At 55.9% G+C, this 19,295-nt stretch overlaps 1 protein-coding gene across 2 annotated transcripts in view; it reads left to right on the top strand.

The window, feature by feature from the left end:
• The window catches only part of MGAT3 (beta-1,4-mannosyl-glycoprotein 4-beta-N-acetylglucosaminyltransferase), a 32,127-nt gene extending 14,080 nt beyond the window's left edge, over positions 1 to 18,047 (top strand). For both annotated transcript variants that reach the window (XM_072741692.1, XM_072741693.1), the window contains exon 2: positions 13,253 to 18,047. In XM_072741692.1, coding sequence (XP_072597793.1) covers positions 13,254 to 14,855 — 1,602 coding nt within the window. In that variant the 5' untranslated portion in view covers position 13,253 and the 3' untranslated portion in view covers positions 14,856 to 18,047. The remainder of the gene's footprint in view (positions 1 to 13,252) is intronic.
• The last annotated feature ends 1,248 nt before the right edge of the window (positions 18,048 to 19,295 follow it).

Here is a 19,295-nt window from a genome sequence, read left to right as displayed (position 1 = left end):
TCTGGGCTTTGTGAAATGTGGTGTTACCTCGCTGTAGGCTGGCCTCACAGAGTGCTGCCCTAGGGGACTCACCCCATCACAGGTGGAAGGGAGCCTCGGAGAGGGGGTTTGGGCTGTGCAGCTGGACACAGGGCTCTCGTGACTGGTCCAGTCACCTGCTGGAACAGGCAGGTGCATGTGACCCACAAGTGGCAAACCCTTGGGCTCCTGCTGGGGGCCAGGGTGGAGGTGGGAGGGCCCTTGCCCTGGGTGAGGCTGAAGGGGGCAGCCTAGGCCCTGCCGCCTGAATGAGGGCCCCTAGAGGTGGTGAGCGCCGGTGGGTCCTGCCGCCGCCAGCTGAGTCTCAGGCAGGTCCCTCATTCCCGGCCCCCGTGTCCTCACCACGCAGTGGCTGTGAGGATAAAGGGAGTAAGGCACACGGCGTCTGGCAGCTGGGCCGTTCAGTTAAGTGCCAGCCGCCACAAAGGTGGCGACGATGGAGGAGGCATCTTCTGGGAGGAATATTCCAGATCCACTGCTCTGCAGACTGGCCCAGCCCTGCCCAGGTAGAGGGTTTAGCTGCATCCGTATTATTGACTCAAGAGGCAGCAACTGAGACAGGCTGCCTAGGCTTCTGTCCACACAGCCCCCGGAGTGTGGAGTGTCCTCGCCAGCCCCGCTAGGCCCCACGTGCCCGCCACAGACTCAGACACCCCCCTGTCACCCTCCCACTTTGCTGTCACCGCACTGGGGGTTTTCTACTCTGTGGGGTGGCTCCTTCTCGGGTCGCAGCTGAAACGTCCTCTCTCCGGGAGGCCCGCGCTGACACCTGGCATCCTCTGTTGGTTTTCTCTTCTGTCCTCTTTCCCTCCACCTGGGAGAACCTCATCTGTGCATCTTGTTCCTGGCTGCACCCCCAGCTCCAAACCAGGACTGCTCTGCTCTCTCGACCCACCTCAGGCAGGGCAGAAGCACCAGAGACCTGCCATCCTCACATCCCACCCCCACCCCTGGGCGCCTTCCCTCCACCCGGGCCCGGCCCCAGCCCCCAGCGGGGCAGCTGAGCCTCTTGATTCTTCATCCCAGGAAGTCCATGACTATGTGGCCCTGTTGACAGGGACACAGCCAGATCCCTGTGCCTGCAGTTCCACCTTTGTGCTCATCCCTTTGGCTTGCCCCAGACACTGGCTGAATGTCTGGGCGGGGCCCCATGCTGGGTGCCGGGAACACAGGGTCAGCCTGACTTGGAGAAGTCACAGTGTGGGAATGGAATGAACAGGGCAGGGGACAAGGCCAATCACTGCTGAGTTTACTGTGACCGGGCAGAAACGGGCCGGAGGAGACATGATCTCCAGCTCTGTGGCTGTGCCGGTCATGCCATCACCCTGCTCCTCCCACCTCTGCCCCAGCAGCCCCTGCACCCCTGCACCCCTGCTGGGATGCATCCACACTCCCTCCCTGCTCACTTAGGGGACTCAGGCAAGAGCCCCCCTGCCCCCTTGCAGGGCTGTTACCCCCCCCCCCCCCAGGCCCAGTCTATGCCTCTGCTTTCCAGGATGTGTGTGTGAGACCAGCAGAGCTCCTGGGGCCCTTCTGAAATGCGCATCTGCCTCTGCCCCACTGGGGTTTTTAGACCTCTTTTTAGTGTAGAAGACTTTCTGCAAACAAAATCCTAGGAGAAACTACAATGTATGAAATTGAAAAGCTGAGTGAGCATCTTTTTGATTATGTGTGTGTGTTTAGGGGGGCCGGAGGGGTTGTCCCAGGCTTTGTTGTCTCTCCCCGTCTCTCTCTGTCATCTGGTCCCGGGAGTGCCCTGGGGGTTCCATAGAACCTGGTTTGGGGACACATGTTCTCAGTGCTCACAGAACCCTTTCCGTGGGATGTCTGTGTCTGCATCTAGCCCCCTCTTCCCCTCCCCAAAGCCACCCACCAGGAGTCCTTGCTTCATCCTCAGATGCCTCAGTCTGTCTCCTGTGACAAACACTCATCACCGGCCCTCACCAGATACTGTTTCTTACCCACCTGGTGGTCGCTCAGCCAGGCAGTGTTCCAGACACTTTACATACACGAAATCCTCAGGGCAGCCCTGTGACTTGAACACCATAGCTCCACCTTACTGCCTCCAGCTGCCTCTGCACAATGAGGCCCAATCCTCCACCCAGAAGTGCCCTCCCCAGGGCTTGGGCTCAGCTCCTTGCTTTCGTCCTCCTCTGTCCTCCGCAGACTTTCCCCAGGTCCCACCCCCAGCCCACCTCTTGCCCCTGACGCTGTGACCCACTCCCTCCCTCTGTCACCCAGTGTTTAAGGAGTGTCCCCACAGCAGCTCACCACCACTCCCCGCCCTGACCCTGGGTCCCAGGCTGGATACCTCAGGCTGCCTCACCTCACCTCCAGCACAGCATCCTCCCATGTGCATCCTCCCCTCCAGCCCCACCATCCCTGCGGAGCTGGTACAATCAGCCCTGCTCCCTGCCCCTGCCCCTTCCCCTGCCCCATTCTCCCCAGTCCTGTCTGAACCTGCGTGCTCCAATTCAGTAGCTGCTAGCACATGTGGCTATTAAACTAAAATTCAAATTAAGTGAAATTATAAATTAGTTCCTCAGTCTCCCAGTCAATTTCAAGTGCTCAGTAGCCACGCGGGGCTGGCGGCTGGTGTGTAGGATAGCGCGGCCTAGCTGTTTGCACCATCACAGATCGTGCTGTTGGATAGCTCTGGAAGCTGATACTGGCCGTCACTCAGAGCCTTCAGTGTCTGGGGCTCAGGCCAATGGCACCTTCCCAGCCGCGTGGGTCTCAGGCCCTGCAGAGCAGTGGGTGTGCACAGGTGAGCAGAGGAATGCTCTGCAAGTTGCTTTGCCCTCTGAGCTTCAATTTCCTCAATTTCCTCCTGTAAAGTGGGGATGATAAGTCCTACCTCTAAGGATGGCTGGGAGGGGCCAGTGTATGTAAAACCTATGCTGACAGCTGGTGATGCCTCAGCGTGTGATAAGTGGTGACCATTATGTTAACGTGAATAAGGCAAGGTAGGGGCGGATCTTAAGAGGCAGGAGTCAGGGATCCCTGGGTGGCGCAGCGGTTTGGTGCCTGCCTTTGGCCCAGGGCGCGATCCTGGAGACCCGGGATCGAATCCCACGTCGGGCTCCCAGTGCATGGAGCCTGCTTCTCCCTCTGCCTGTGTCTCTGCCTCTCTTTCTCTCTGTATGACTATCATAAATAAATAAAATAAAATAAAAAATTAAAAAAAAAAAAAAGAGGCAGGAGTCAGGGCAGCCCGGGTGGCTCAGCAGTTTAGCGCCACCTGCAGCCCAGGGTGTGATCCTGGAGACCTGGGATAGAGTCCCACATTGGGCTCCCTGCAGGGAGCCTGCTTCTCCCTCTGCCTGTGTCTCTCATAAATAAATAAATAAAATCTTTTAAAAAAGTCAGGAGTCACAGCAGCCATGAGCCTCAGTGCTGGACAGTGGGAGCCACAGCAGGCTTCTGAACACAGCCACCCCATTGGCTGATGTCTAAGGATGACTAATCTCTTTAGCCTCCAGTGCTGTCCAGTAGAACATTCTGGGCGGGTGGAAGTGCTCTATATCTTCACTACCCATGGGCCTCTGGGGACCAAACGCTGATGTCCTCGGTGGGCCAGTGACCAGTGGGGAAAGAGAAGGAGGCTCCAGGGAGATGAGGGCAGGTCCTAGCCTTGGGAACCAACTTTCTCAGGCACATGCTACCACTCTGTGGGAAAGTTCTTAGGCAGCTGGCAGGGGACTGGGAGCAGGCTGAGTGGGGAGGGCTTTGGAGGAAGGCGAGAGGGCCAGGGCACATGGGCTGGTTGTGGAGCAGGGGTAGTGGTAGGGTTCACCACAGGAAGGGCTCCCAGGCATGGGCATTGGGCTGAGGCTTCAGCCAGGCTCCTGCTCCAGAGCTAAGCCAGCAGAAAGAGTAGAGGCCCCAGATCCCTGTGCCCAGGGGGTGGCTGGGGTGCCTCATCTGGCTGGTCCAAGAACTGGCTCCCATTGTAGCTGTGCCTCGCTTTGTGCCTTGGTTTCCTGATCTGTGGATGGGAGCAGCAGCAGCTCCCCCACCTGCACCATGGTGAACAGAGTCCGCCAGGACTTTTCAGTGACTGGGCTGCTGGAGCCCTTGACCAGGGCTGGCCCTTTAAGCCGACTTCTCTCTGAGGAGTGCTGGGGAGTAGAAGTCCTGAGGACTGGGGGGTTAGGGTACACCAGACCCTCCCTCACCCAGGCCACTCATGCTTCGCCTGGGGTAGAACCCCCAAATCTGCAGCCCCACTGGGTCCCAGGCCCACCTGTTGGCAGGTGCAGGATGCTTGGGGAATCTCATCTGTTTCATTCCCACAAGCATTGTGTGGCTGAGCGAGTAGCTTAACCTCGAAGCTATGAGGAATCTATCTCCTCATTTACAAAATAGAGACTCAACATACCTTCCTCCAGGGGGGGCCCAGGAATGAGCCCCTAATTTCTCCAGCCGTTGCAGGGGCAGTACCTGGCACACTGCAGGTTCTTGGTAAATGTCCACCAGTAGCTTGGATGATGCGTCGGCTGTGGGGTGACATCCCTGTGTATAGGCTTGACCCTCATGGAGCGCTGTCTGATAGACAGGAGCTGAAGGGATGAATAAAATGATGAGAGATGAAGAAATAAACACAGCGTCAGTTGTTTCTTGCATCTTGCCAGAACTCTGGAATTTGTCAGACTCTGTAGCTGCCTCCCCTGCCTGTCTCTCCATGGGGGATCGTGGAACCTCACATTGGAAGGAGAAGTGCCACAGAGTCTTCTGATTCCTGAGGTGCTGACTTGCTCTGCTTAACCCCCAAGGGAGGACCCGGAAGCAGTAGCAGAAGCTCCAAGGAGGCTGATTTAGGTCAACAGAAAGCATTTCTACCAGCCTGACGTGCTTGGAATGGGTGGTGCTAAGAATTGGACCAGCAGAGGCCAGATGGTTACTTGGCAGGGGCGCTGGCCTGGGGTGAGGGTTTGGACAATATTCTTACTCCAGGGCCCTTGAGACCCTGGGAGAGGAGCCTGGACCCTCTGTGGGGCTCCAGATTCCCTGGGCTCTGAAAGCCAGATGAGTCACTGAGAATGCCCAGGAGGATGATGGGTGCCAGTCAGTAGTAAGCAGCCTTCCAATTGGCTCAGTCCTTTAACAAAGTTGGCTAGGAGCAAGGCCTGGCATGTTCAGTCATATCATCTGCATTTGGTTGTCTGGCAGGAAAGCCAAATGGAAGGAAAGAAGCAGGTATTTTTAGAGCATCTGCTAAGTGCTGGGCTCCATGCAGGATGTTTTGACACCACGGCTCATCCAGATCTCCCACAGGACTGCAAGGGAGGGGATATCTTCCTTCCCTATTTGAGACTGAGGTCCAGAGAAGCTAAGTAACTTGCCCAAGGGCACACAGTAAAATTACAGCACTGGGGCTTAAACCAGATCTTCCTGATTTCCAGTAACAATGAAAGCCGATGCTCACTGAGCACCCACTGTATGCTTAGGCACAGTTACTCTTCTTTTGCATGGATTGACTCATTTGTTATATGTCTATTTTATAGAGAAGGGAAACTGAGGCCAGCAGAGGTAGGATAATGAGAGGTAGGTCAGAGGCAATGTTCAGATCTGACATTGCAACCACTGTGCCCACCTTGTGTCTTAGGCAGACTTTGCTGCAAAGATACATCTCCTGCCTCCTCATGGAGATGGGCAGAGCCTTGGGGTCACATGGGATGGAGGCAGGCACTTCAGCTCAAATCAAGATGTCCTTTCAAGCAGATGAACTAATTGATGGAGAAATGAGGGTGCATTCAAAGGTGCTCCCAGGCTGGGGTTGTAGAGGGGCCATTTCCTGCCCAAGAGTGGAGACGAGGTGGACTGTGTGACCTCCAGGAATTCCCCCATAGACATTTCCAGGGCGTCCTGAGCACCTAGTAGGTGTCGGACCCTTTTGCTGCTGGATGCAGGCCACAACTGGTCCCTTTTCCCAGTTGTAGGAGTTGAGGGCCCTGTGGCTGTTCCAGAACTGAGGACACCAGGGATCAGGTGTCATGAGGCAGGCAGGGAAGGGGGCCAGAGGATGGTGGGCAGGGGGAGTGGCCATTAGGACATGAGCCACTGAACCACAGAGGAGGTTGGCAGGGGCCGGTGAGAGGCTGGTGGAGGGCATTCCCAGGGCTGAGCTAGGACCCTGGTCAGCGCAGGCGAGCTCAGGACCATGGAGAGCGCCACGGGAGCTTCCCGTCACTCCGATGACAGCTGTCAGGGTGTGTCTGCATCTACTGCCAGCCCAGCCAGGCCCACACTCCTAGCCTGTGGTCTCCAGGGAACACCTGTCCTCTCTGACCAGGAGCCCCCCTGGACTGAGCCTGAGCCCTGACCCCGAGATCATGACTGGATTGTGGGGTTTGGGCTCATCTGCTTCCCTGCCTCACCCAATCAACCTTCTAAGCAGAGCCCAAAGAAGGAAGGAGGAGAAGGAAGAGGTAGGAGCAGGGAGAGAAGGAAGAAAACTTGCCCAGGGGCACCTTCTGGGGCATGGCCACAGACCCAAGTCAGCACAAGAAGAGGAGGCCCGGAGTGGGCTGATCCTGCCACTATCCTGGGTCAGGATCAGCCTTAGTCTCCCCTGTCCCTGATTATCTGGCTACCAGGAAGCACCCAGCCCACCCCACCACTTTCATGCAGGAAACATAGGCCCCTGGGGCTGGGTACCACTCACAGAGTGATATGTGTGTTGAGGGTTGGGGGGAACTCGGGGAGGCTCCTAGAGGGCCTGAAATTTCTTCCCTCATTTCCCCGGTGCCCCAGGAAGCAGGGTGCTGTTTCTCAGCCCCTCCACCGTCAGGCCCAGGTTCTTCCTAGGCTTCACTTGCAGAGCCCCTGCCCTGCCTCTTGCTCCTCTGAGATAGGACAGTGCCCACCAGGGCCCAGGCTTTGCCAGGGGCTCACCTCCAAGCCTTTGAGCTCGTGCCACATCCCCACCCAAAAGTTCTTTCTGCCAGGCTGGGATATAGCAATAGGAGTAAGAAGACTTAAGGTTTATTTCATACTTATTATGCGCCAGGCACTTTGCATGGATTATTGAACTCTCATTTCATAGATGGAAAAAAAAAAATGAAAGTTGTGAAGTTGCCCAAGCCTACACAGATAGAAGATGGCAGAGCCAGAATTTGGAGTCTTGTTCCAGAGTCTGTGTGCATGGAAGTGATGGTGAGCACATTGAGGAGGCCCAGGACAATGCAGGGTGCTTTTGTTGAGCACCTGCTGTGTACAGCTCCCTGCCCCAGGGAGCTGGTAGTCCAGCTGAGGAGACAGATGTCAGGGAAGGTGAGCTCAGCATGGTGAGTGTTGGGAACAGGAGAGGACTATGGATTGATCTCCCTGATTTGGTGTCTCATTTGAAGTGGGCAGGACAGGAATGATTATATCCGTTTTATAGATGGGGGAGTTGAAGCTCAGAGAGGCCAAGCAATCTTGAGACTCAGATTCACAGTGGCTACATAAATCCAGAGACTGATGCAGGTTGTCAGGAAGAGGGTTGGGAGAGCTCAGTATGGTTCTTCCAAGTTCTAACCTGGGCAAAAGACACTTGGTTTCAGGAGATGCTGGCCCTGACACAAAGCAAACATCAAATAAATATTTGGTGAATTTTACTGAAACGAGTAAGGGCATAGGTATGACCTCTGAGCTGCCTAAGATCATCCTCAGCAATAGGAATGACTGGACAGGGATTTTGCCCTCAGGAAGCTGCCTGTGTCGGCCTTGGAAGGCAATGGGCCAGCCCATTAGAGACCCAAGTCCTCCCTCAGCTAAAATTGCTTCTCCAGGCAGGTCCTGACCACCTCACCCCTCCTGGGGTCCTGAGTTCCTGGAGGGGCTCAAGCTAATGCATGTCAGGAAGCAGGAGGAGGAGGTGGAGAATGGTGAACTGAACAATGTCCCCCAAACCAGTTCCTCCTCCCAGAGCCCACAAGGGGTCCTCAGATCCAAAGCATTGCTCACCACACCCCTCCATCCTGTGAGGTTTCTAGACCAAGCATACTCCTGGAAGGATGTGAGATTTGGATCCAGAGACCAAGGTCAACAGCTAGGCTCTGCCATTAGCCCTCAAGGTGGCTGGCCCTGCCCCTCATCAGCCTCTGTGTTCGCATCTGCTAGGGGGGAGGCCAGGTGAGGGTGAGGACCTGCAGAGACAGCCTGACTCAAAGCCAGCTCTGCAGCTGAGGGGCATCCCCCACCCCAGTCAAAGACTCCATCCTTCTAGGTCCTGACTCCTTGCTCACAGTTCACATCCAAGTCTTCAGCAAATCCAGCGGAATCTGAGCGCTTTCTGCACCCCACCCCCAACTGTGGTTCAAGCCGCCCCCTGTCACACCTGGACTATGCCGGGGTCTCCTTGCCGCGCTCCCTGCAGCAACAGTGTACTCTCAACAGAGCAGCTCGAGTGAGTCTGTTCAGACCAGGATCGGGTCATGTTCCTCCTCTGCCCAGAATCCTCCCGTGAAAACCACATTTCCTGCTGAGGCTTCAGGCTCTGCATGATCTGGACCCATCCCATGCATCTCCCTTCTGAGCACTGGCTGTTCCTTCTGCCCAGAATCTTCTTCCCCTGCCCCCTTGTCGTCTTCAAGTCTCTCTCTTCTCAGAGAGGCATGCACTGAGCACCTGATTGTCACTGAACCCACTCCACCTCCTATTCTTTACCCAGATTTTTCTCTGGAGCACAATTCTTTTTTTTTTTTTTTTTTTTTTAGATTTTATTTATTCTTAAGAGACAGAGAGAGAGTGAGGCAGAGACACAGGCAGAGGGAGAAGCAGGCTCCATGCAGGGAACCTGATGTGGGACTCAATCCTGGGTCTCGGGATCCCTGGGTGGCGCAGCGGTTTGGCACCTGCCTTTGGCCCAGGGCGCGATCCTGGAGACCCGGGATCGAATCCCACGTCAGGCTCCCGGTGCATGGAGCCTGCTTCTCCCTCTGCCTGTGTCTCTGCCTCTCTCTCTCTCTGACTATCATAAAAAAAAAAAAAAAAAAAAAAAAAAAACCTTTAAAAAAAAAAAAATCCTGGGTCTCTAGGATCACCCCTGGGCCGAGGCCAGGCGCTAAACCGCTGAGCCATCCGGGCTGCCCAGCACAACTCTTTCTAATGTGCAGTATTACCTGACTCATTTATTTCTAGTTTATTGCATTTCCTTGCCCTGCTCACCCCTGCGTATGCTGCACGGAGGTGGGGGTCCTCGTCTGCCTCGTCTCCCAGGCTCCCAGGGCTTAGTACAGTGCCTGGCACACAGTGGGCTCTTGATAAGTAGTTGGTGTGTGAGTGGATGATCTGGATCGGGTGAGCACCCTGTGGGGGTGTTGTGTGGGTCAAAGGTAGTAGTAGTGGCTGTTCCATCTACTGGGTTGTTTTCACTGGTCACCAGTAGATTCTTGGTGTCACTCTACTTGGGTTGCACATGGCAGATGGAAGGGGCTCAGGACAGGTTTACCAGTGGGTGAAAGCCCACTGTCTACCCCTTACTAATTGTATGACACTGGGCAAGTTATATCATCTTTCTGCCCCAGTGTTCTCACCTATAAAATGGGAATGATAAAGGTACCTGCTTCGCATTGAGAGGATCCAACGATGTCTAGTGTGGAATGTGCTCGGGCCATTCACTGGCTTATAAGCATCAGTGACCATCAGTTTTGTTGTTGCACCTGATGGATTCTCAACAAAGCTTTTTTTTTTTTTTTTTTTTTTAGATTTAATTTATTTATTCATGAGAGACAGAGAGAGGCAGAGGGAAAAGCAGGCTCCATGCAGGGAGCCTGACATGGGACTCGATCCCCAGTCTCCAGGATTGCACCCTAGGCTGAAGGCAGTGCTGAACCGCTGAGCCACCCAGGCTGCCCTCAACAAAGCTTTATAGTGGAGGGAGAAAGGCTGCCAGCTGGGGCCTAATTAGGTTCTGTGGATTTAGCCCACAGCTGGGCTGCCTGGAGGGATCCATCTCAGCTGTAAGGAGGAAGGGAGGGAGGGAGGGGTGCCAGGTCCTGACTCAGCCACCTTCCTAATGGCCTTTGGGAAAAGTTTCCCTATCTGTAAAATGGGTGGTTACAGTAACCTTCCAAAGTGGATGAGACTTGCATGAGACCTCAGGAGTCAATGCTTTATTTATTCCGTTTCCTATTTATATGCCACACAGTAAAAAAAAAAAAAAAAAAAAGTATTTCAAGTACTTATCAAAATACATGAAGATAAGATTAAAAAAGGGTCGGGCCCAGAAAAGTAAGAGTGAAGCTGAAAGTGAAAGTGTCCCAGAAAATATGGTCTGTGAGGCCCTAGCTTGCTACAGGCCGACTACCAGGTGCTTCTGTCTCCTAAGCAGCCCGAGCAATGAGGGAGCCACACACAGTTCCTTGATTCTCAGCAAGCAGGCCTGGCTGGGGCCTTATCACGTGGCCTCAGTCCGAAAGCCCCAGTGAAAGGGAGATCCCAGGTACCGGTGGGTCTGTCCTCCGAAGGGCACATCTGGCCAGGTGTAACCAGATCCTGAAATCCAGCCTGCCCAGGGAGCCAAGGAGCAGCTGGGTCAGTGTGACTTGGGTGGGGCCATGGCGGCCCTTGGCACTCCTCAGGGCCACTGCTGCCAGGGGAGTTCATCTGAGTGGCAACCTGGCCCTGCCCTCCACAGCTCATGGGCCAGTCCGACAAGGGCCAGGGTCGGTGTGTGTTCCACAGAGGTAGGTTCCAAGTGGGAAAAAATAACCAGAAGGATCAGAACTGCCTTACCAGGTCCTCAGAGCCCCTGGCGGGTCATGCTGGACGCTTCTGCTATGCCCAGCTCAGTCTGCAGGTTTGCCTTATGCCTGGTCTTGGCCACAGCAAGAACGCCTCGACCCTCCTTTATCGGGCCTCACCCCTTGGCCCCTCCACTCACCCAGCTGGCCTCTACCTGGTCTCACTTGGCCAGGGTAGGGCTGGAATCCATTACAGAGAGAGGAGCCCAGAAGACCTACTTTAAAATGTTGCCAAGGAGCAGCCCCTCCCTCCCGCCTTCTCAAAAGCCAGTGGAGACCAGCCCCCCACCCCCTGCCCTGGGACAGCTAACATTTAGCAGAGGTCCCCACCCCCGATTGTCCTGCCAGACTGTCTCCAGTCAGCTGTGCCAGCCCTGGGGCAGGCTCCAGGAGAGCCAGGTATTCAAACTGGATGGACATGACAGCACCAAGTACCCTGGCCAGTCGCCATTGGTGGCGACTCCATGGCTCATTAGTTTGCTCAGGACTCCCCACCAAGGTGAGGCTGGGAACAGGGTGTAGCCCAGGAGTCAAGCCACCCAGGATCCTGCCCCAGCTTTGTAACATCAGGCAGCTCCCTGAAGTCCTCTAGGTCCTGGTTTCCTCCTCTATAAAATTAAAAGATTAGAGGAGGTGGTCTTAAAATTTGTTCTCGATCAAACATTTCATGAATCTGTGCCTTGTAACCACATAGCTTAGAGAAAATTATGTTGGAATCTTCCAGCCTTGAAACGACCGAAGTTTATTAAGCACCTGCTGCCCACCAGGAATGCTGTACCCATTTCACAGGTGTAGAAACTGAGGTTTAGAATGGCAAGGAGCCTTGCTTAAGGTCACAGAAGTTTTTTGTTTTGTTTTGTTCTTTAAGGTCACAGAAGTTTGAGGCCAGGTGTGCATCCTTCCACTCTCCCCTGCTGTATGCAGAGTTAGGAAGTGCAGGGGAGGGTATGGCAGCAAGGTGCCCAAATGACCCAGGAGAAGTAAGGAGAAGCCAAAGAAAGGAACATCTGAAAGGAAAGAATGTTCTACATGGAAGGACAGTGCCTTACTCATGGGGGATCCATGGAAGGGGAAATGATTATACACCAACGGCCAAAGGCCAGTTTCTATCCTAGCCCTTCCTGAAACTCAGTAGGTCATCCAGGTCCTACTTGGCCCAATGGGTGTAGCCTCCCAGCCTGCCTGCCCACCTCACTGGGCTCTAAGACAAAACAAGCTGGAGGATTATAGTCAGCAGTTCTCTCTTGCTCCACAGGTTCATTTGTGAAATAAGTAGCACACCTGAATAAAGTATAGACTTTAGTTAATCATAATGTGGCCGTTTCAATTTTCAAGGTATGACAAGCGTACCATGGTGATGTAAGACACTAGCCCTGGGGGGAGACCGAGCGAGGAGTCTAAGGAACCCTCTGTACTCTCTTTGCAACTTTTCTGATATGCTACGAATATTCTATAATAGAAAGTTCACTTCAATTGTAAAAAGCAATATACAAGGCTCTCCATTCCACAGCCACAAACTAATTGATAAATCGAACTGTTTAAGTGAATAGAGAGAATGGTTATACTCATGAGTCACTCATGAATAGAGAGTGATTCATTCAAAATAACCATGGAATATTGTGTGGGATTTAAAACGAAATGGTAGATCTATTACTACTGATACGAAAATCTCTTATCATTGATCGTGGAAAACAACTTGATTGTAGTTGGTGTCCATTAGGTAATATTTATGAAAAATAGGAAATCAAGGACAGAAATCTCGCATATCAAACCAGCAACACACCTTATGCCTGGAGATCGGTAACAGAGGGGAACTTTTACTTATTCTTTTAAGTGTTAGAATTAGATGTGTTTCCTTGAAACCTGTGAATTCTTTCAGTGAAAAGGAATTAGAAAGATTTGTCAACATACTGACACACACACACACACACAAAAAAAAAAAAAGAAAGAGAAGAAAAAAAAAGAAAAGCTCCGTGGGCAGGTCAGGGAGGGGACCCATGTTGGCAGCCTGCAGCCCACTCTCCCCCTCCCTTGGGGCAGGTTCTGCACTGCAGAGCTGAGCTTTTCCCAGGCTGCACTGTTCCTGGAGCAAAGTCTAGCGATGCAGCTGGTCTGGTCAGAGTGGGCAGGCCAGGTGGAGGATCAGGCTGCAGAGGGGGTGAGTGTGATGACCTGGTAGTCTCTGAGGAAGGAGGGCTGTGGCAACGGGGAGGAGGTCCTCTCCAGGAGGGGAATTTCGTCGATGCCTTGCCTTCCCGGGGTACTTGGTACAGTGAGTTGGACTCTCAGGCTGAACTCCGGGGGGGTGGGGTGGGGACAGGAGGTGACTTCCTGCAGGAGCGCCAGGCACCAGCTGGGAGGTGCACAGACTGGGTGGCAGCGAAGGCCTCCTCGGGTTCCCTTCCTTAGGAGAGGGGCCTCAGGCTCTCCTCACCCAGGTCTGCAGCCCCCTGACCTGTCTGCTCTCTCCCCACTTACTGCAGGATGAAGATGAGACGCTACAAGCTCTTTCTCATGTTCTGTATGGCCGGCCTGTGCCTCATCTCCTTCCTGCACTTCTTTAAGACCCTGTCCTATGTCACTTTCCCCCGGGAACTGGCCTCCCTGAGCCCGAACCTTGTGTCCAGCTTCTTCTGGAACAATGCCCCCGTCACGCCCCAGGCCAGCCCGGAGCCGGGCAGCCCTGACCTGCTGCGAACGCCGCTCTATTCGCACTCGCCCCTGCTGCAGCCGCTGTCTCCGAGCAAGGCCACCGAGGAGCTCCACCGGGTGGACTTCGTGCTGCCCGAGGACACCACCGAGTACTTCGTGCGCACCAAGGCCGGGGGCGTCTGCTTCAAACCGGGCACCAAGATGCTGGAGAGGCCCCTCTCGGGGCGGCCCGAGGAGAAGGCCGAGGGCGCCGACGGCTCCCCGGCCCGCGGCCCGGCCCGGCACCTGCTGAGCACCCGCGAGCGCCCGGGGGCCCGCGGCGCGCGGCGCAAGTGGGTGGAGTGCGTGTGCCTGCCGGGCTGGCACGGGCCGAGCTGCGGCGTGCCCACCGTGGTGCAGTACTCCAACCTGCCCACCAAGGAGCGCCTGGTGCCCCGCGAGGTGCCGCGGCGCGTCATCAACGCCATCAACATCAACCACGAGTTCGACCTGCTGGACGTGCGCTTCCACGAGCTGGGCGACGTGGTGGACGCCTTCGTGGTGTGCGAGTCCAACTTCACGGCCTATGGGGAGCCGCGGCCGCTCAAGTTCCGGGAGATGCTGACCAACGGCACCTTCGAGTACATCCGGCACAAGGTGCTCTACGTCTTCCTGGACCACTTCCCGCTGGGCGGGCGGCAGGACGGCTGGATCGCCGACGACTACCTGCGCACCTTCCTGACCCAGGACGGCGTGTCGCGGCTGCGCAACCTGCGGCCCGACGACGTCTTCATCATCGACGACGCCGACGAGATCCCGGCCCGCGACGGCGTGCTCTTCCTCAAGCTGTACGACGGCTGGACCGAGCCCTTCGCCTTCCACATGCGCAAGTCGCTGTACGGCTTCTTCTGGAAGCAGCCGGGCACCCTGGAGGTGGTGTCGGGCTGCACGGTGGACATGCTGCAGACGGTGTACGGGCTGGATGGCATCCGCCTGCGCCGCCGCCAGTACTACACGATGCCCAACTTCCGGCAGTACGAGAACCGCACGGGCCACATCCTGGTGCAGTGGTCGCTCGGTAGCCCCCTGCACTTCGCCGGCTGGCACTGCTCCTGGTGCTTCACGCCCGAGGGCATCTACTTCAAGCTCGTGTCCGCCCAGAACGGCGACTTCCCCCGCTGGGGCGACTACGAGGACAAGCGGGACCTCAACTACATCCGCAGCTTGATCCGCACCGGGGGCTGGTTCGACGGCACGCAGCAGGAGTACCCGCCGGCCGACCCCAGCGAGCACATGTACGCCCCGAAGTACCTGCTCAACAACTACGCCCAGTTCCGCTACCTGCTGGACAACCCCTACCAGGAGCCCAAGAGCACCGCGGAAGGTGGGCGGCGGAACAGGGGTCCCGAGGGAAGGCCACCCGCCAGGGGCAAATTGGATGTGGTCGAAGGCTAAGGCTGCATGATCTTAGAGGGCCGGTGGCAGGTGGGGGGAGTGGCGGCGGCCCCCCTGATGCTTCCCTGCCTCCCTCTGCTGTCTGGCTGGTTCTTCAGAGGACCGGGAGTGGATGGGCGGAGGAGTCTTCCCTGCTCAGGCCCTTGGGAATCAAGCAAGGGTCAGGCCTGTGAGCTCACAAAACATCCTTCCTTCCTCATCGGGAGAGGGGAGTCGGGCCCCTCCGTCCACCAGGAGTGCTGTGGCTGGGAGGTGCCAGCAGAGAGTGCGTGATGGTTACTGGGTGGCAAGGGAGGGCGGGCAGGGTGGGGAAGGGAACCTGCAGGAACTCCCCAGGGCAGCCAAGCGGGAGCTGCAGCCCCTGCCAGGGAGAAACCTACCATGTGACCTCCTGGGGCTTTGGACCTGCAGCGGAAAAGTGGGCGTGCCAGGAGGTCCTGAGGCTCTGTAAATAGACACATTTGGGTCCAGGAGGGAGAGGGGACACCGAGGTGGGAGGGGAGGAGAAACAGCGGCAGGCTGGGAGGAAGCCCAGTGTCCTCAAGAGCTGAGCCGCAGGGAGCTGAGAACTCTGCCCCATGGGCCACCCCTGCACCGCCGGATAGCACCTGGGGGGTAGGCAGGGGGTCTGCGGAAGCCTGCGGAGTCTTCCTTTTGGTTCCAAACCTGGCCTCGACATTCCTTCTTTCTTTTTATATTTCTGTGTTACGGGCTACCCAGTCAGTCCCTGCAAGGCCAAGAGTCTAGTTCTCAGGGTGAGATGGGAGCCAGAGACTGGACCATCAGGCAGCCTAGTAGGTGGGGCCTGAGAGGGGGCGTGGGGGGGGAGGAGGTTCCCCATCACCCCTTCCCACTGGAACCCACAGCCCCAGCTCCGCACTGTCTCTGCTAGAGACACCCTTGCACCCCTCCTTGGGTCTGGCTAGAACCAGGAAGGGCCCGTGGGGCTGCCCTGGGCCCAGGAGGGACTTTAAGGCCAGCCGTGTGTCATCTCATTCCTCTTCGCCTCATGAGGGCAGGGGATGTATTGGTTAGATTCTCAGCTGCTCTAATTAAGACACCCTGAAATATAGTGGTTTTAAGCAAGACAAGCTTGTTTCTAGCTTAACCGTCTAGAGGGAGATGGTCCAGATACAGTCAGGCAGCAGTGCTCTCCTTCATGTGCACCTTCCAATTCTGGATAGAGTGGTTGCTTTAGCTCCCACCATCACATATGCATCCCAGCCCGGGAAGAGCAGAGAATGGCAGGAGAAGCACATGCCCTTTCCTGTCAAGGGCATGAGCTGGAAATGGCATGGTCACTTCTGGTTCCATCTTACTGGCCGAGCCTTAGTCATATGGCCACAGGTAGCTGCAAGGGAAGCTGAGACAGGTAGTCTTTGGCCACATGCCCAGCCTCAGCCCGAGAGTCCTGTTAGTAAAGGAAGGAGGAGAGAGGGGAGACAGGAGACAAGGAACGTCTTTGGCACAGAGGGAGGGGGATGGGGAGAGGGCGTAGGAGTGGCTAACGCAGTCCTAGGATCCTGCTCTTCCGTTCAGAGCTCCTAGAAGCACCTGCTCCTGCCCCCACTCACCGCCAGCCCCCCAGGGCTGGGGGGCAGTGAGAGCCTGTAGTTGTAGGAGGGGTGAGACACCCCACCCGAGGCCCCCGTAGATGTTCACCCAGTGATGCCAGGATGCAGAGCCTGCCAGTGGAATGGTACATGTTTGTGCGTGTGTGTGTGTATTTATGGGCATGTGTGCATGCTTGGTGTGTACTTGTACGTGTCTGTATTGGGGTGTCCCTGTAAATATATGCTTCTGTATGGATGTGGGGGCAGGGCCCAGGCCTCCCCTTCCCCAGGACCTGGAGCCTGTGGCCACACCTCCTTGCGGCTCCCCTAGAAAGCAAGGCTAAAGGGAATGCGAGGTCTGTCTGTCTGTCTGTCTTTCAGTCCAAGGAATGAGAATCCTCCTGACCTGAGGGCTGAACAGCTGAGAGCTCACTACCTCCCCAGCCCGTCTTGGTCCCAACCATATCCTTCCACCCCGTCCCACCCAGCCTCCAGCCAGGACTTTCTCTGGGTGTCTTATTGGGGTTTCTGATGAGCGGGGAGAGAAGGGCATCTCCTTTGCCACACCTCTGTCCAGGGAGATGTCTGGTGTGGGCGTGGTCTGGGGAGCCGGCCCGCAGAGCGGCCTCTCGTGGGCAGGCATGAAGCAGGCAGAGGAGGCTCTCTGGCCTCCACTCTCCCTCCCCAAGGGAGTCTGTGACGTGCCCCCAGGGAGCCCCTCCCTTGGAATTATAGCAACCCCCCCTTCCTAGTCCGCCTTGAAGCTGAGAATTGGCAAAAGAGGTCAGAATGTCCCTGGGGCTCTAGCCCAACCCAGGCCAGGGCCTGCCTTCCCAGCCACCTCCACTCATCTGGACAGGCAATCTCTGGGGGCTCCTGAATCATGCCTGAGCCCCAGCCCAGGGCCTCCCTCCTGGCAGGCTTCCTCATCCCATACCCCTGGCACCCTCAGCTGCTGTGGGGATGCCTCCTCCCCAGGCTGGCCTCCAGTTTACCAGCTCCAGGGCAGGGGAAGGAAAAGGGGGGAGCTCAGACCTGCCAGGCCCCACCTTCCCTCTCAGACTCAGAACACTGTTCACAGTCACTGCCAAGGGGAGACTGCGCCATTGGGTGCAGAGGGCGGTCATCAGAGGGGTGGGGGGCCACGGCGTGGGGTTGACGAGTTTCACTTATACTTACATCATACACTGGGAATTTCGGGGGGCAGGGGAGCCCGGAGCCACTCCCCCAGTATGAAAGGAAATCAAACTGTGAATGGGAGTGTCGGCACACTGCCGGCCCTGTCACCATCACCAGGTGTCTTTCCCTGGGAACCACTGGCCATATGACCTCTAGACTCAGGAGGCTCAGCCCACCCACGGGTCGTGTTGGTTCGCAGGAGCAGGCATGGGGGAGCTTTGAGGGCATAGGTGACAGTCGGGGAGGGGAGATGGGACTTCCCCAAGCAGAAGGCAGGGCCCCGGGAAATGTATAATTTAAGGACGCCAATGATAATAGTATTATTTTTTTTGTAAGGGAAAATCAATATGTACATTCTGAAATCATTTTCTCTGTAAATGGTTGGATTTCATTTCACCCTTAAAGGGATGCTTAAAGGAAAAGATAATATTAATAATAAAAACAGCTACAAAGTCTGAAAGGTGTGCGTGTGGGGCCAGTTTGGGGTTGCTCTGGGTCAGGATGGGGTGCCAGGGGGTGGCTCTGGTCTTCCTAAAGACCTCCTCCCCCTGGACAGGATGGCTGCTTGGGGGAAGGGGGGACACATGCGGAGCCCCTTCACTGAGGGGTGCAGTCTCTCACACACACGGCCAGTGGAGCATCCTCCCTCACGCCACCCACACCTAGAAATGCCAGACAACGGAAAGTGCTGGAAGGAGGGCTGCAGAAAGAAGAAGTGGCCTGGGACTGGCGACACCCACCCTCCCAGGCAGCTGGTGTCCCTTTGGAGCTGCAGGTGAAGGCCCTGGTGTCTGCCCAGAGCGGGGACACCCTGTACTCCCTGTCCTGCTCTTGGGGCAAGCAGACAAACATTCCTGTCCCAGTGCTCTTCCCCTCTATGCCTGTCACAGGTTCCTTTTTTTTTTTTTTTAAGATTTTATTTTTTTAATTAACCCCTACACCCAACACAGGGCTTGAACTTACACAACTCCAAGATCAGGAGTCACACATTCTCACTCCTGAGCCAGCCAGGTTCCCCCAATTCAGGTCCTAAGGTCACACAGCCACTTGCTGGCAGAAGAGGGACCACACCTGGAACTCCAGCACTGGTTCTGTCACCAGCCCTTTGGGGCAGGTGAGGATGGCAGTGTCTCTCCTGTGGACTTGTGCTCTGATGGTGCCTGGGGCTGTGGAAGGTGAGGGGCTTTCTGGAGGCTCCCTCTAGGTCCAAGGATAATGGTATTGTCCTGGGGAAGGAACCCCCTGGGGATTTTCTAAGGCAGGTCTCAGGGCTGGTGGAAGCAGGTGCACTTTGAACTCTGCCTCAGTCCCCTGTGGGGTGGCTGGGCAGCCACTGTGTTAGGTGGGGAGATCCGGGCTGGAGACAGGAGAGATAGAAGTATTGGTGGCTGGAGTAGGGGCTAATGTGCCCCTGAGCACCCACATGCATAACTCAGACACCTAGACTCCGGCCACATGCCCAAAGCTCAGGAAGCCACCTGCTGCAGGTGCTTGGGGTGGATGGGGTGGGGAGTGGAATTCCACAGGATTGTGGGACAGTGGAGGAGATGCAGACATCCCACTGAGCCAAAAGATGGTGATGGTGACCCCTCGCCATTTAAGATCAAGTTTACAACCCTTAGATCGTGTCCCAGAGTGAATCATCATCATAGACATGGACAGTATTTTTTAAGTGCCTATTCCGTGCCAGACTCTGGGCTGCAAGATT

The sequence above is a fragment of the Vulpes vulpes genome, chromosome 16, assembly GCF_048418805.1.
Source record: "Vulpes vulpes isolate BD-2025 chromosome 16, VulVul3, whole genome shotgun sequence".
In the NCBI taxonomy this organism is placed as follows: domain Eukaryota; kingdom Metazoa; phylum Chordata; class Mammalia; order Carnivora; family Canidae; genus Vulpes; species Vulpes vulpes.
This window is presented reverse-complemented; position numbering and strand designations above follow the sequence as displayed.